Source organism: Plecotus auritus, assembly GCF_963455305.1.
Source record: "Plecotus auritus genome assembly, chromosome: X".
Classification (NCBI taxonomy): domain Eukaryota; kingdom Metazoa; phylum Chordata; class Mammalia; order Chiroptera; family Vespertilionidae; genus Plecotus; species Plecotus auritus.
In genome coordinates, this window is record NC_137784.1 from 90,734,198 (window position 1) to 90,751,639 (window position 17,442).

The 17,442-nt window shown below is 40.9% G+C and overlaps 1 protein-coding gene across 1 annotated transcript in view; it reads right to left on the reverse strand.

The window, feature by feature from the left end:
* Positions 1-311: 311 nt before the first annotated feature.
* The window catches only part of LHFPL1 (LHFPL tetraspan subfamily member 1), a gene marked incomplete at both ends in the record, with an annotated part of 64,029 nt that continues 46,898 nt past the window's right edge, over positions 312-17,442 (reverse strand). The window contains one exon of the mRNA XM_080652122.1: positions 312-493. Within this exon, the coding sequence (XP_080508248.1) occupies positions 312-493 (182 nt within the window). The remainder of the gene's footprint in view (positions 494-17,442) is intronic.

Below are 17,442 nucleotides of genomic sequence, written 5' to 3' on the forward strand. Positions count from 1 at the left end.
CTTGTGCAGTTACATTTCAAGTGAGGATCTTCTCCTTATTTTTCATAAAGGAGTATTTTGGGACTTGGGGGCTAGTGGGTACTCACCAGCTAGGTAAACATTTGAGAAAATTATATTTCTTGATGAATTTTGTAAGTAGTCACTGACCCACTGGCTTAAGGGAAAGTGAAAATGAATGACTGGTGAGTTAAAAAGCATGCAACTCTAGGCTACACTGCTGACAGGCAGGTGGCAACTGGTCTAGTCTTAGTACCTCTTTTCAAGGCTCCTTTCCCTCCTCTTTTCCACCCTCTCCAATCTTCTGCCAAAGCTCAAGGCTTGAGGCAGTAGTCAAGCTCCATGGCATAAGAATTGGTGTTCCTCATGATGCTCTCCACCAACATAACAGGTTTGGGGTTTCTTCCAGCAAAGCAAGAGAGCCAGGTACAGATCAACATGGCTGCAGCTGCTCCACCTCCAGCACAGTAATAGGCCCAACCAAGCCTACAGGTACCTGTAGAAACAGGGACAGAGACATGAGGATTAGTGTAAAGAGTAGGAAGCAGTGAATGCAACTGGGATTCCTGTGTCCTCTTTTCCTCCTTTGCCAGTGGTTGGTATTTGCTTTAGCAGGAGGTTATAATGTTATTCTGTTACAGTAGGAATCTGAGAGTGATGTGGATGGTGAAAGTGGTGGTGACACTGATGACAACGATGATAAGACAATGATAAAGTGTCAAGAACAAGGCTAAGGTCCTTAGACATACATCTCCTTGATCATTACAATAACTATGAGATAGATACTCTTATTATCTTTGTTATCAAGGCATAGGTTAATAGTGAAAAACAACAAAGCTTGAAAGTCATAGAGTCTAAAATATAAACCCTGGCTCATCTTGATTCTGACACCACACTTTTTACCACACTGATATACTATAGTGCATGGACTGTTTTCCAAGAACAATATCCTGCATCATCAGGAGATTTGACAGGTAAAATTGTATTATCTTGACACTCACTCTATGTCTCTATCCCAACCTAGCTTTTCAACATCCAGAAAGGAAATATACATTGGAATCAAGGCCAAGCTACTAAGTGGGTAGTTTCAGTTTGAAGGGAAATAGGAAAGGTCACCTGCTCAAAAACTCTACTCTACCACCTGAAACTCTATCAGAGGTATATTCTTTCATTTGAAGTATGTGTGTGTGTGTGTGTGTGTGTGTGTGTGCGTGTGTGTGTGTGTTTCAGATAATTTTCTCTCAGAGAATTTTCCCTCAGAAAAGGATGATGCCCAAATATAGGAGAGCTATTATGAGCTATTATTTTACCAGGGATGAAAGTAACAATTAAATGTAAAAAATCAAGTGCTTAAGCAAATAGAACTCCAGAAATTGGGATATATGCCCAGTGTTAGAATATTGCATAGGAGTCCTGAGAAAAGAGGTAGACAGCAACCTTCACCTGCCTTACAGTCTTGGAAAAACCTAGTACTGACTACAGTCAGTTGGGGATGTCAAAACTGATCTTTGTAACAATTTACTGTTTAATAAGCAATTATTTATGCTTACTTGGTGCCCAGTGAACCTTAATTTTTCTTTTAATTGACTGGTTGGCGTGTCATATACAGAGTCTAAGATGGCCCCAAGTTAGGTTGTTTTGCTTTTCCAGTCAGGCCACACTAATTTATCTCAAATTTCCCACTTCAAAATAGACTTTCTGCACAAAGTCATCATTCATGCTGACTCTCCTGCCAGAAATATCTTCTTTTTTATCCACCAGTTCATATCATCCTCGGACCACTATATAGGACTCAGCACCTCCAGGAAGCCTTCCCTAATTAATTCCAGTGGGCTCAAATCCCATCAAGCAAGTAGTCCTCCCGGAATTTGTCTATATACCCTTTATGTGTGTGTATATGTTGGGTAAAACATTGGGAGGAATATTTATATATAATATTTTTCATCTGCCCTTTACCTTCTACCAGATTGTTAGCTCAACAGTGCATATGTATTTGTTTCTTTCTTGATAATGCCTCCCATGGTCTCTCAACAGTGGGTACTCAGTATGTGTTATTTAGCCTAACAATACTTCAAATGGGTGTACTTGCATTTTTTACATTTTTATTGATTTCAGAAAGGAAGGGAGAGGAAGAGAGAGATATAAACATATATGATGAGAGAGAATCATGGATAGGCTATCTCCTGCACACCCCCCACTAGGGATCTTTCCAGCAATCCAGGCATGTGGCCTGACCTGGAATCGAACTATGACCTCCTGGTTCATAGGTCGATGCTCAACCACTGAGCCACTACAGCTGGGTAGTATGCTTGCATTTTTAACCCTCAACACCCCAAACTATGGCTTAAATTTTGAATTAAAGTTAAAAACCAGCTATAGTTGTATAATATGTGTTTCTGGAATGTGCTATGGCCTTTCTCACCATAAGGCCTATGCACATTCTGCTTACTTCATGTGCAAGTGTACACACACACTTCCCTCCATTATATTTGCTTAGTCAATGTTTAACCACATTTTGGAGCTCAGGTCAATCATTCATTCCTTAGTGAAGCCTTCCTTGACCTCCCTAAGTCAAATTCCTTTATCACAGGCCCTCATTGCCACTGTGTATCTTTTCTTCTGTACTTAAAATGAATAAGTGAACCCCTTATTCCCACCTATGGCAAGTATCAAATTCTAGTTCTTCAGAGGAAATAGCATTTTACTTATGGACTCAGATAGTCATGTAACTTCTTGATGTTTCATAGCCCCACCCAAAATCATGGTGAAAGCCAGACTGCAATAGCTAAGGAAACAATGCAATTTTAAGAGAGAGGGGTTGAATTTAAAAGAGGAGCCTTCTTAAAGAAAGAAATCCAACTATCTACAAAGTGGTTTCAACATGAATAATAATGATGTAACTCTGGGAAGAGTAAACTAAAGAATACAGCCCAAGTGTCCCTCAGCATATTATTGGATAAAGAAGATAAGGTACATTTGCACAATGAAATACTATCCGGCTGTAAAAAAGAAGGAACCTTTACCCTTTGCAACAGCATGGATAGACTTGGAGAGTATTATGCTAAGTGAAACAAGCCAGTCAGAGTAAAACAAATACTATATGATCTCACTAATATGTGAAACCTAATGAACAAAATAAACCAACAAACAAAATGGAACCAGAGGCATGGATACATGGGAGTGACTGGCTAAAGAACATATATGAATACCCCATGGACATGGACAATAGCTTGGTGAAGTCCAAGGGATGGGGAGGAAGGGGCAGATGGATGTGGGCAAAGGGTGGGGGAAAGGGGACACCTGCAATTAGGTCAACATTTAAAAATTAATTAAAAAAATAAAACCATATTGAGACAAGCAGCCAATAGTTCTGTATCCCCTCCACATCTTGTTGTGCCTCCCCTTAGACACATACTTACTCATTCACTAAAAGTAGGATGTTTTATATAATGCTTTGAATTTCACAGAGTTGAAAATTCTAGAGACAGACAAACCTTCAATTTCTGCCCCCTTGGGAGGAAGGCTGAAGGCTTTATTGCATCCACTACACAGACAGGAATGTGAGCCTCAATTGACAACCCTAGGAATGCCCTCAGAATCAGAGGGGTAGAGGCAGGAATCCAGACCAACTCACTGCTCTCAATCTGGTGCCCTGCCCTCTACTGGTTTTCTAATCCTTCCAAAAGCCATTTTCCTCTTACAGGATCCTTAACCTGCAAGACCTAAAGTGGAGGCTCCTAAATCAATTTGTAATAGACTCATCTGAGCTTCTCCCTTACAACCAAAATCTCCTGTGCTCATATGGGAGAGTAGACAGGAGCCAGTGCTGGTGTAGGCCCAATGTTGGATAACTCCCTCCTTTCTGCCATCATCCCAATCTAGTCTAGACAAGGCAGTAGAGGTCTCATTCTGTTTCTTCACTTGCTTGTCAGGTCATCACTCACATTAGAGTAGCAGTGATATTTCTATTAAGTATGTGAACCCTGGAACCAGGGAAAGACTTGTTTCTGTAACTAAAAGGAATAAATGCATAGCATGCCATTACCCCACAGCTTTAAGCAGGAAGAAAGCCAACAAAATGGGAAGCTCCAGAGTAGGAAACTAGCTAGAAAGGTGTCAATAAAGCTTACTGAAATCAACTCATAACCACGTATCACTGGGCTCGGAGTCAATACCAAATTGCTCTCATTGCCACCCCAAGTGCATTCTGAATTTTCCCCACAAAAACTTTTATTAGGCCACTGCAGAGCATCTAAGCCCCAGACTGCTCCACAGAGAAATCTAAAAAATAAAGGGAATATATCTTCTATTCAACCCTCTCCCCACAACCCTACCTGTTATCTCCTTGAGGAAACAAAGAGGTTGTATCACTACCATTGCAAATGGAAACAAAAACATACCTTCTAAAAACTACATTTCTAGGTTGAGAGCTTCTGTTCGTACTCACCTATTCCACAGAAAGCTTGGATACTATTCTGGTGGCCTACAGAAGAACTTGTGTTTTCTATGGAAGACTGCAAAATTAGGGAACAGGAGCGATGAACTACCACCCGTTACCTCCAATCCTATATAATAAAAGCCTCAGTGTCATCACAAAATGGCCACCCCAATATGGCCACCCCTACATCATCACAAAATGGCCACCACAAGATAGCCACCCCCACGTCACCACAAGATGGCCACCCCACATCATCACAAGATGGCCACCACAAGATGGCTGCCTGCATGTCATCACAAGATGGCTGCCACAAGATGGCCACCACAATATGGCCAGCAGGAGAAGGCAATTGTGGGCAATCAGGCCTGCAGGGGAGGGCAGTTGTGGATGAGATTAGGCCAGCAGGGGAGGGCAGCTGGGGGCAATTGGGCCGGCAGGGGAGCAGTTAGGCGTCAATCAGGCCAGCAGGAGAGCGGTTAGGGGACAATCAGGCAGGCAAGCAGACGAGCAGTTAGGAGCCAGCAGTCCCAGATCATGAGAGGGATGTCTGACTGTGGGATCGGGCCTAAAGCAGCAGTTGGACATCCCCCAAGGGGTCCCAGATTGGAGAGGGTGCAGGCTGGGCTGAGGGACACCCCCCCTGCACAAATTTCGTGCACCAGGCCTCTAGTAACCTTATAATAAAGTCCCATAACTATCATCCATCCCTATATCCTATTCCTTGAAGTACTGCTAATACTTCTATTCATCTGACAAATACTTATTAAGTACCTACTACGTGCCAGACACTTTGAATATACCATCTTATTTTATTCTCATAACAGCCATGATTATTTCCTCATGCAGTTGAGGAAACTGAGTCTCAGGAAGGCAAATTACTTTGCCAACTTACAAGTATCAGAGTTGAGACCTGAATACCAAGACTTGAAGTCCATGGTTATTTATTTCAACCATGCCAAGAGAGTAGAGCCAAGGGCACAAGATTGGTCCAAATTTTATAGGAAAATCTGATACCTTTAACTAATCCACCTTTTTCTTTCAATTTTCATTTTTTTCTAAGTGAAGGTAATTTTACTGGTGAGATTTCTAAAAGCTCCCTGTAATTCAAATTTTTTTTCTACTATGAATGTGATAAATGCTTTGAAAGGCATATGAATAAAATACCACAGGGATATCCAGAGAAAGAGAAAGTATTTGTAGCTGGGAGAATTCAGGCTCAGGCAAGGTTTTGTAGATGAGATAGCATTTCAAATTTACTTTAGTAGTGGTAAGTGAGCATTCAAGGGAGCAGGAGTGATTGGTGTGTGAGCAAAGTTATATAAGTGAGAAAGTAGAACATACGTTTCAGAAAAAGTACTGCATTCAGTATTGTTTCAGAAAAGGTGTTGTTGACAAATAATAAGCTAAATCTAGACCGGGGGTGAGGGGACATGAAATCTGTCATCTTTACCTCTAGTAGTGGGGAACAATGAAACATTTCTGATCAGAGGATGATATGATAGAGCAAGGTTTCTCAACCTTGTAACTATTGACATTTTAGGCCAAAACATTCTTTGTTGTATGGGAGTAAGGTGGGGAGGTTTGTCCTGCACATTGTAGCACCCTGGCCTCCAACCACTAGATTTTCACAACTTGTTCCTCCCCCTGAGTTGAGGAAAGCAAAAATGTCATTGACAGCCATTGTCAAATGTTCCCAGGGGTGGAGAGGTAGATTGCTTTTCATTAAGAACCACTGAATTAGAGGTATGGTTTGGGAAGATTAACCTAAAAAGGACTGGAGGAAGTTGTACTATATGAAGAGACCAGATAACCAGAGGCCAGGGATGCTATTAACACATTCAACAACACCTACAATAGCCTTTCACAACAAAAAATTATCTGGCCAAAAAATGTCAACATTTTCAAGGTTGAGCTACCCTCTTCTAGGCAAACACCAGATATGTATACGTTGGAATTATCTCCAAAATGAATCTTGATGACTGAATGATTAGCCCAACAGAATGGAATCTTCTCCCTTAAAAACAGCTGTGTGTGGTTCGTTACTGACCTGGGAAGCTCGCTGGAACTGGAGCATGGTCAGCATCAAGCATTCTAGTATGTTAGCCCAGGGAAGCTGGGGAAGGTCAAGAAAAGAGACGTCACAAGGTTTCCTCATTTATTGAGGAGGAAGCACTGGAGTCAGGAGACTGAAATCTTTGAAGAAACCTCTTAACCTCACTTGAACACACTCCATCACCCTTAAAATAGGACAAAATAGTTAGGTGCCTGCCTAGAGACAGAGCAATAGGACCAGATGAGTTCTTGAGGTCCCTTTCATAAATAGCCAGGCTCATTGATGCCTTACCTTTCAGGTTGAATGTGAGCTGATATTGCATGTGGAGATTATCTCTACATACATTCATAGGTATCAATGAAGAGAAAGATTGGGGAGAGAAGAGGTCCTAATTGCAAATTAGCTTTATGCAAAGATTCTGGGTGAGTCCTGAGATAAGAATGTTCCTTTTTGTACTCCTCTATATCATTTCTAACACCCTATAATGAGTCATTCTATCCCAGTGTTGAATTTGCTGTGACAAGATTCCTCATAAAAGTTATTAAATCATCACTCAACAGTGGATCTGGCATTTAAATCAAGACATGTTGCTTTTATTCCAAGTTTCAAATCAAATTGGTTTAAAGTTTAACTCTATTTATTTTGATTCAGCATTAACTTCTGTTATTACATCTCTGTTATTTAGAGAACAAATTGTCAGTGGCTGCTACTTAAACTGACCCCCTTCCCTAGAGCCCCAGACTAATTCCCTTCAGGCACTTGGTATCTGGCTAGGTGTTAGTGGATCATGCTAAGCTACTGGGAGAAATTAGCCACAAACAAATGTTTTTGGTGGGGCCTAGCATTGGTGTGGGTTCAGGGTTGCGAATCAGAGAGGGAAAGAGTCTGAAGAGTCTAAAAGAAAGGCTCTCTGTGCTGGGGCATGTTCAGAATACCAGTTTGAATCCAAGAATAATAATGAACTAATCTAAAGAAATGTGTCCTCCTTTGAGGAAGGGGGGAATGCATAAAAAGAGAGTGAGACAACTTTGGAAGACAATTTGATACTGTCTTATAAAACTAAACATACTTATACATATGTGTAGACAGCTCCTGGGAAGGCACATGGGCATTCCTTAATTATTGTCAGCTGAACCCAGTGGAGTCAGCAAAGCCACGCCCTGGGAACATGCCTTGCCGAAAGGGCAAGGGTGTTGTCAGCTTGACCTTCATTTCAGCCCATGGTGTGGGGAAGTGGTTTTGATATCTAAATCCAGCCTAGCACCAGGAATGCTCAGGGCCTACTAAAGAATGCAAATAATCTCCTTTTGTCTTGACCTTTTGGTGAAACTTCCTGGTATTTGGGATATAAAATAAACTCGCTGGATTGGCTCTGGGTCCCTGTCTCTCCATCAGAAGAGGACGGTGGTCCCATCCGGTCCCAACTTTTTCCTTCTATCTCTGTGTCTTGTCTCTTTCTTTTATTTCTCAATCCCCAGCCGCCCCTACTCAGGAACTGGACCCGCTCTCTAGCCATGCTGGACGCAGAAAGAGAGAAATACCTACACATATGATCCAGCAATAGCACTCCTTGGTATTTATCCAGAGGAGTTGAAAACTTATGTCCACACAAAAACATGCGCACAGGTGTTTATAGAAACTTTATTCATAATTGCCAAAACTTAGAAGCAACCAAGATGTCCTTCAGTAGGTGAATGGATAAGGAAACTGTGGCATATCCAGACAATGAAATATTATTCAGAGCCCCCAAAATGAAATGAACTATCAAGTCATGAAAAGACATGGAGGGACCACAAATGCATATTAGTAAGTGAAAGAAGCCAATCTGGAATAGCTGCATACTTATAGTATGCCAACTGTATGACTTTCTGAAAAATGTAAAAAGATGAAGACAATAAAAGGATCAGTGATTGCCATGAGTTAGGAGGTGTGGAGAGGCATGAATAGGAAGAGCACAGAGGATTGATAGAGCAGTAAAAATACTCTGCACGATATTATAATGATGGATACATGTCATTATACATTTGCCTAAATACATAGATTGTACAACACCAACAGTGAACCTTAAAGGTAAATTATGGATTTTAGGTGATTATAATGGTGTTAATGTAGGTTCATCAGTTATAACAAATGTACCAGTCTGGTGCAGGATGCTGATAATAGGAAGACATGTGTGGGAGCAATGGGCATATAGAAAATATGTACCTTCCCCTCAATTTTGCTATGAACTTTAAATTCTTTTATTAAAGCCTAGAGAGAGAGAGAGAGAGAGAGAGAGAGAGAGAGAGAGAGAGAGAGGTAAGTCTGTCTTTTGTGTTTCTCACATCTTCCCTTTTAGAGAATCATCTGATGGAATTCTAGGCCCCTGAAAGGTTTGAGGAAAAGACAGGGAAGTAGAGAAACGACAAGCACATAACGACCACTAACACTCTAAAACTGACCAGGACAGAGTAAATGTAATGGAATTTTCAGATATTTTAAGTTTTGATTTGATGCAAGTGTTGCCAATATCAAGGGTTGAGAGCTGATACTCCAGAAAAAGGTATGCTTGTGACTCAAGACCAGTGGTAAGAAGCCACAAATATTAGTTTGGTCGGGGAGAGGGTGATGGAGGGGATAAGAACTGTAGAATAGCTGGGAGCTTTGAGGTAGTTCAAGAATGGATATAGATAAATGTTTCTTGAGAATATAAACAAACAGTTTAAGGATGTGAGAGGATATTGTATTCTTATAAAATTTATATTCAAAATCTAGGAACTCAAGGAATCAGGATGCTGGGTGGTGTTTCAGGTAGAATTCAAATAAAAAAATTGACATCTGTTATTTCATCTACTATAGTCCAATAACCAGGGAATTTGAGAGACACTGCTCTAAACATAGATAGGCCAAATAAAATAAGGATTTACCCCAAGGATGGAATAGGACCTGCAATGGGAACCAGCATATTACACTCAATCTCACCACCCAGAGCAGGGGGGCAGGGCAGATAGGCAGATATGTCTGTCTTGGAGCCAACTAGAGGGGGTGGCCTTCACAGCCTTCATCATATTAAACCAGGCTGCCTGCACTGACCCTCAGGGCAATATTATCAGCTACAGAGAGACATCTAAGCTTCCTTTGGAATTCTATGGAACAGAGAGGGAAAGGACCAGAAAAAGATCAAAGAGGAGAAAGAGACTAAAGGAGGGTCAATGGGTTTGGTGGAAGAGGAAGGGAAGAAAGGAAGATGGTTTGCTTAAAGAACATTAGAAGATTATAACACTAAAAAACATGGTCCATATGGGCTGAAAAGTGCAGAAATTGAGCTCTTCCACAGACCTCTTATTAAGGAGGGTATTATTTTTTCCAAAGAGGAGCCAGCTCAGAAAATCCAGCTGCTCTTCCCATCGCTGTGTCATCATCTAAGCTTATGAAACCAGGACTACAACTTGCCTCCAAAATGCTGTTTGGTATGTATGGTTGAGGGGAGGGAGAGGGTGGGTTGCTATTTGCTTACTTAACATATTTTTGTCACTGGGACCTGAATTTTGTGTTAAATAAGCAGCAGGAGTTTGGAAGATGCTGATAGTCCCATCTGTTGAGAGAGATACTGCTGACTTTAGGGTCTCCATAGGTAGCAACATAAAAATATTTTCAATGCAGCCAAGGTAAATGATCAGAGAATTTTCTCTTTTAGGTTCTACATAGATGAATAATCATCAGAGATGAAGCAAAGCCAAATAATTCAAGGTCAATTGCCAAATGCCCTACCCTTACACACACACACACACACACACACACACACACACATGCAGCCTACAGTAAAAAGATAGCCAAACCCGTGTGAACAACATTCTTCTCACTCTCCAGGCTGGGTGTCAACAGGAGCCCAGATTGGAGGCCCAGGAACCTATCAGATTTCCTTGCCAGAGATTCCAGGAATCTGTCAGGTTGCCTTGCCAAAGAAGGAAAAAGCATCTTCTGAAAACTTCATTAGTTCAGGTAAACATGTTATTTATTGCTAAAGTGATTATTTGGTTCAGTCAATTCTTCTAGGGAGAAAGTACATTATGAGTGGTAAACACCATCTTGGTCCAACCCAATATTCTAAGGTTAAGAGCAGAAACCAGAGTACTTTCTAAAAAGTCAGGGTAGCACTTAGTAATCCTCATGGTGACAGAGGTACTCTGATATAGTTGATTTTTTTTCTCTTACACACACTTTTGCCAAAAAAATTGTGTCCTTCTATTGAAATCTTCCCCACCACTATTGAGCATTTGCTTCTAACTGATCTTCATACATCAACCAATCTTTCTCATTTATATAATCCCTTGCATAGCTAGCCTGAGTTTTAGCTCATCTGCTCATATTTCTATTAATCGGGGAGTTAGGGGAAAAACCATATCTCAGGCCAATTTAAAATGTGCTTTTGGAGAACCAAGATGGTGTTGTAGGTAAACACCTGCACTCACCACCTCCCATAACCACATCAAAAGTACAGCTAAAATACAGAACAACCATCATTCAGAACTGCCTTAAAGCTGGCTGAATGGAAGTCCTACAACTAGAAAAGTAAAGAAGAAATCACATTGTAACTGGTATGAGGGGTGGAGGTGAAGAATGGGCTGGTCTGACACCCACATGTGCCACTTTTTTAATCGGGAGAAAGATTGTTTCTGTAGAGGCTGCCTGTGTGGGAAAAAGGGGTCCCAGCCCCATACCAGACCCCCATCCCAGGGTTCCAGAGCTGGGAAGAGAAGTCCTGGTAAATATGGGCTATAAAAACCAGCAGGAATTGGGGCTGAGAGACATGGAGGTTGCTGGAGCCCCAGCTGTTCCTTTTAAAAGGCTGGTGCACAAACTCAGACTCAAGACTTCTGAGCTCAAGCACCAGTTGCCTCTGGGGGACCCAGACACTTACAAGTAGGAACTAGACTATCTGGCAGCAGAGAAGGAACTCAGGGGCGGCTTTCTCCCAATCAGGGGTGCTTGCAAGGGTCCTTGTTTTTGTGCTAGAACCTCCCCTGTTGTAGGGTTGACTGGCATCCATATCTGAGCCTCAATCAGCCGAGAGCACACTGTTTGCCCCACCTAGAGGATTCACTGAGAACTTGTCCAATCCATTTTGCAGCCCCACCCAAGCTGTTTGCAACAACTTTTCCATATGAATAGTCTGTCCTGGCTCAGGCTTCAGACTTTGCTAAAATCTCTCAAACAAGCTGCATTGGTAACAGCAAGCCCCAACCTACCAATAAAAGTCCCAAGACCCAGTACTAGCACCAGACTGCCTTACTTCACAACTGGGCTTCACCTCCTACACAGCAGCTCTCTGACTGTAGTCACAGCTTATCCTCACAGCCAATTGGCCTGGAGATAAACTCCTCCCAGAGATGCCAACAGCAACCAAGGCTCAACTACAAAACTGTGCACACAGCGCACACAGGGGCACACCTAGAGTGCCTAGCTCAGGTGATTAGGGAGGTTGACCACTGGGCCCCACAGGACACTTACTATATAAGGCCACTCTTCCAATTCCAGGAGACATAGCAGCTCTACCTAATACATAGAAACAAACACAGGGAAGCAGCCAAAATGCAGAGACAAAGAAACATGTCACAAATGAAAGAAATGGAAGCAAGCAAACTACTGGATACAGAGTTCAAAACTATGGTTATAAAGTTACTCAAGGATCTTCATGAGACTTTCAAGGATATTAGTGAGAAGGTCAAAGACATGAAAAAGGACCAGTCAGAAATTAAGCATACACTAACTGAAATATAGAAAAATTTACAGGGATTCAACAGTAGAGGATTCTGAGAATCAAATCAATATGAGGAAGCAAAAAACACCCAATCAGAAGAGTAAAAATAAAAAAGAATCCAAAAATATGAAGAAAGTATAAGGACCCTCTGGGACAACTTCAAGCATACCAACATTTGCATTATGGTGTGCCAGAGGGAGAAGAGAGAGAGTAGGATATTGAAAACCTATTTGAAGAAATAATGACAGAAAAGTTTCCATACCTGGTGAAAGAAATAGACTTACAAGTCCAGGAAGCACAGAGAGTCCCAAACAAGAGAATTCAAAGAGGCCCACACCAAGACACATCAAAATTAAAATGCCAAGGGTTAAAGACAAAGAAAGAATCTTAAAGGCAGCAAAAGAAAATCAGTTAGTTACCTACAAGGGAGCACCCATACGACTGTCAGCTGATTTCTCAACAGAAACTTTGCAGGCCAGAAGGGAGTGGCAAGAAATATTCAAAGTGATGAATATTAAGGACCTACAACCAAGATTACTCTACGAAGCAAAGCTCTCATTTAGAATTGAGGATCAAAAAGCTTCACAAAGAAAAAGCTAAAGAAGTTCATCACCACCAAACCAGTATTATATGAAATTTTGACCAGCATTATTGAAAAAGAAGAAGGAGGAGGAAGCTGAAGTGGAGGAGGAGGCAGAAAAGGGGGAGGAGGAGGAGGAGGAGGAGGAGGAGGAGGAGGAGGAGGAGGAGATAAAAAACATGAACAAGAAAATGGCAACAAAAACATATCTATCAACAATTAAATCTAAAAATCAAAATAAATGAACAAGAAATCTAATGAACAAAATAAATTGGTGAATAAAACAATTAGTGCATGGAAGCATGGAACAGACTGATGAGTCTCAGAGGGAAGTAGGGAGGTGGAACGGGAAAAGAATAACCTAAGATCTTACCCATGGACACAGGCAGTAGGGTGGTGATGGCCTGGGGTGGGGCAGGAACCAGGTGGAGGGGGGCAATAGGGGTGAAAATCGGGGACATCTGTAATACTCTCAACAATAAAGATTTAAATGTTTAAAAAAATAAATTGTGCTTCTGGGTCTTTCTCAAGATTGATCCCCACCTGTTCCTGAAAAAAACTTCCATACTACTCTGTGTTATCCTTTGTACAGCCCACCAATTACACTGGAGCAGCTTCCTCAAAGAGCTTTGGGTCCCCCAAAATTTGTAAATTAAATCTAATCCCCAATGTGATTGTACTTGGAGGTGGGGCCTTTAAGAGGTAATTAGGTCATGAGGGCAGAGCCCTCATAAATGAGATTAGTGCCCTTATAAAAAGAGACCCCAGAAAGCTCCCTTGCCCCCTTCTACCATGTGAGTGCATGGCAAGAAGATGACCATCTATGAATTAGGAAGTAGGATCTCACCAGACACTGAATCTGCTGGCACCTTGATCTTGGATTTCCCAGCCTCCAGAATTGTGAGAAATAAATCTCTGTTGTAGCCTTAGCTGGTTTGGCTCAGTGGATAGAGTGTTGGCCTGCGGACTGAAGGGTCCCAGGTTCGATTCCGGTCAAGGGCACATGCCTGGGTTGTGGGCTCGATCCCCAGTAGGGGGTGTGCAGGAGGCAGCCAATTCTCTCTCATCATTGATGTTTCTATCTCTCTCTCCCTCTCCTTTCCTCTCTAAAATCAATAAAAATATATTTTTAAAAAACTTAAAGAAAAAGTCTGTTGTTTATAAGCCACCCAGTCTTTGGTATCTGTCATATTAGCCCAAATGGACTAAGACAGATACTTTCCCCAAAGAGACAGGTCAAAACCCACTTAATCAAGTGTTGGGCCTCTTTTAGTCAGCATGAGTTCTCTAGGATACTTGTTCTCTAAGAAATTGACCTCTCTCCTCTAACATCTGCTTAATAAGTCTCTGCTTGCATCCACTTGAACTTCCTCAGCTAATTAAGTCTGGAACTGAAATAGTAATAGCTAATATTGGTCAAATGCCTCCATGTGCCAGACACTGTGGTAAATTCTTTAAACATATTCTCACATAGGTAAGATCAACCAACCAGATGAATGAAAGGTAGCCATAAATGGAAGTGGGACAAGTAAATACACTGCTGGTTTGACAAGTACTGTGACATAGGGTAATTGGAGGATATAAGTGAAGGATATCAAATCAGATTAAAGGGGGCAAGGAGTTTTCAAAGAAAAGTAAGGAGTTAGCTAGGCAAGGAAGGGGAGAAGAGTATTTCTAACAAAGGAAAGAAAGTATGAAAGGTTTCAAAGATTTGAAGATACATTGTATTTGCAGGGTGGCTGGACAAGAGAAAAAAATTGAGTGATGAAGGAGGTGAAGGCCAGGTTTCCTACAGGCCATGTTAAAGAGTTTGGACTTTATCCTGAAGGCAATGGGGAATTACTGCTAAAGAATGGGAATGACATCAGATTTGCATTTATGAAGCATCACTTTGGCCATAGAATTGCAGACCAATTAAGGGAATGGTATGCAGTATCTTTGGGAATAGGGAGAGTGTCAGGGGCTGTTTTTGGTAATCCAAATGAAAAGTGATACTAAGGAAAAGAAGATAGATCCTACTCATTGTGTGTCTTAGCTAGCAGTATTTATTCCTTCTAATGATTGACATAATTAGAGTTTGGGATTGGCATTATTATGGTTGTATTTGTTAAATGTCCATATATATAGTTTCCTTAAATAAGCTACAAGGTCATTGAAGACTATTCCTGAATTCACTGAATTATGTACAGCATCATTCAGCATCTTATATACAGTAAGAGTCCAGGATGTGCTTATTGAGTGACTGTTATCTGTTTTTGACATAATTTTAAAATACTTATGAATGTAAGGAGGCCAGTCCTGGCAAGCTGACTTATTCAGGAGCAGGTGCACCATCATTCTGGCCACTGACTTAGCCCTATACCAACAAGTCCAGCTTTAAGCATCAGCTGTTTCTATGCATGCTCCATTGGCCAAGAGATATAGACCACAGGGACTTTCCTGGGACCCAAGGTCCTTAGATAGCAACCAATCCCACAAATAATATCACCCAATGTGTGTTTGGTGCTTAATAATTTACAAGGCACCTTTGCCATCCATTATCTCATTTAATCTTCTTTCATTTGTTTTATTCATTCATCAAGTCCTAGCTAGAGGCAGGAATATTGTTAAAGAGAAAGCAGCCAGATAAAGTGTTGGACCAAGATTCCCTCTTAGTCAGGAGGTAGGAACTAGGACAGGCCCTTGTGTGCTTGAAAAGTCATGTGATACAGGAAGAAGAGCCTGGGATGAGGGTTACAGGGAACTGTTTTTGAAAACATGCCCTGTCATTTACAAACTGAACCTCTGGGCAAGTCATTTAACCTTTCTGAGTTTCATCTTCCCCGCGGGTAAAATGGAAGTGACACACCTACTTCACAGAGCAGCTGTGAAGGTTAAATGACATGACAAATAATGAAGCACTTAGAACAGCACCAAGAATAATCAACACTTCTCAGCTCCTTTTCTCTCAGCTAAACACTTTTCAACTAGTCCACTAGTTCACAAAAAATATCTGGGGAGAGCTTTATAATACAGATTCCTAGGCCCTGCTCTAGATCTATAGAATTATTATCTCTGAGGAGAAGGCCCAGATGATTCCGATGCACAGTTTAGTGGGCAACATCCTGAACCAAACCATATCCTTAGCCCAAACTGGTCTAGCTTTCAGATGAAAGGTGAAAGGAAATCAACATTTACAGTATTGTGGTTAATGCAATGCTAGGGGCTTTTCTGGAAATATATATTTGTTTGTAAATTCTACTAATTCACCTGGTTGGGACTTGGTAAAAATGATTTGAAAAAGTTATATGACACAGACTACAGACATATATTTTCACACCTATAAGTATAACTTTATCAGAGAATTGTTCCTAGGATGTGGAGTTGTCCCTGGTTTTCCTTCTGGTTCCTACCTTTGCAACCTATTTTATGGTGTTAAAAAATCTTCTGGTTCAGTCTAACCTATAATAATAACAATATTAATAACAGTTATCGTTAACATTTATTGGGTGCAAGCCCTGTACTAAATATTTTAGCTACCTCATTAATCCTCATGAGAGCCCCGTGAAATGGATGCTACAGTATTAATAGCCCCATTTTAAAATGTTCTGTTTCTAAACAAAGGCTTAGAATACAGCATCGTTCTAGAGTAGATAGGGCTAGATAAATGCTCACTGAAGGTGAGGAGGATAAAGAAAACCGATGCTGAGGTTTATGGAAAGAAACCGAGTGTGGAAAATGGAAACAAGGAAATTAAGCGTGAATCACATTCTTTGATCTGAAGACCCAGAGGCAGGGCTGTGAAAGAAGCTGAGAACAGAATGAATTCAACTGACTTTACTGCCATCACGTGGTGGTCCAATGTATACAGACAACCATTGTGCAATTCTGCATTCATTATCTCAGACAGTGAGCCTCCTAGACCCTTTGCAAGGCACTGAGTGGGGAAATGATGTCACATAAAGCAGAACACCTGCTTGAAGCCTTTTTTTTTTTTTTTTTTTTTTTTTTTGAGCCTTGTCTTCCTCTGGAGTCACCAGGCTGGAAGTCACCTTAGGAATAAACTACAACTACCACAGGGGTAAGCACCATTTACTCATGCAGGCTATTTTAGGACAGAGAAATGTTTATAAGCATCACATAATTTTTATTCAAAATGAAAAGAGCTTAGCATCCCATGGATGTATAGAGTCTCATTGTTTTAACTTCACTATTTTGAAGAGAAGATGGTCAGTGAAAAAACTGGCTCTGAATTTTAGGTAATAAAATGATAGGAAGGAGAAAATTTAATGGTATATCAGCTTTCTTATCTTTTACCCCTTATACATGTAGGACATTGTTTACATAAAGCACATTTATATGTACTTAAGTCATTTCTTGGTCAAAACAACCCCTTGAGGGTAGAGAAAATCATCCTCACATAGTCATGGGGAAATAGTTTTAAATAACTAAAATCTATGTGTAGGATCTAAAAAAGCCAAACTTGTAAAAAACAGAGAGCAAAATGGTGGTTACCAGGGGCTTGGGGTATGTTGGAGGTAGGACAGATATTATTTAAAGGTCCAACATTGCAATGAGTAGTAAATAAGCTCTAGAGATCTAATGTACAACAATATTGTATTATAATCATCAAACTTGCTAAGAGACTAGAACTT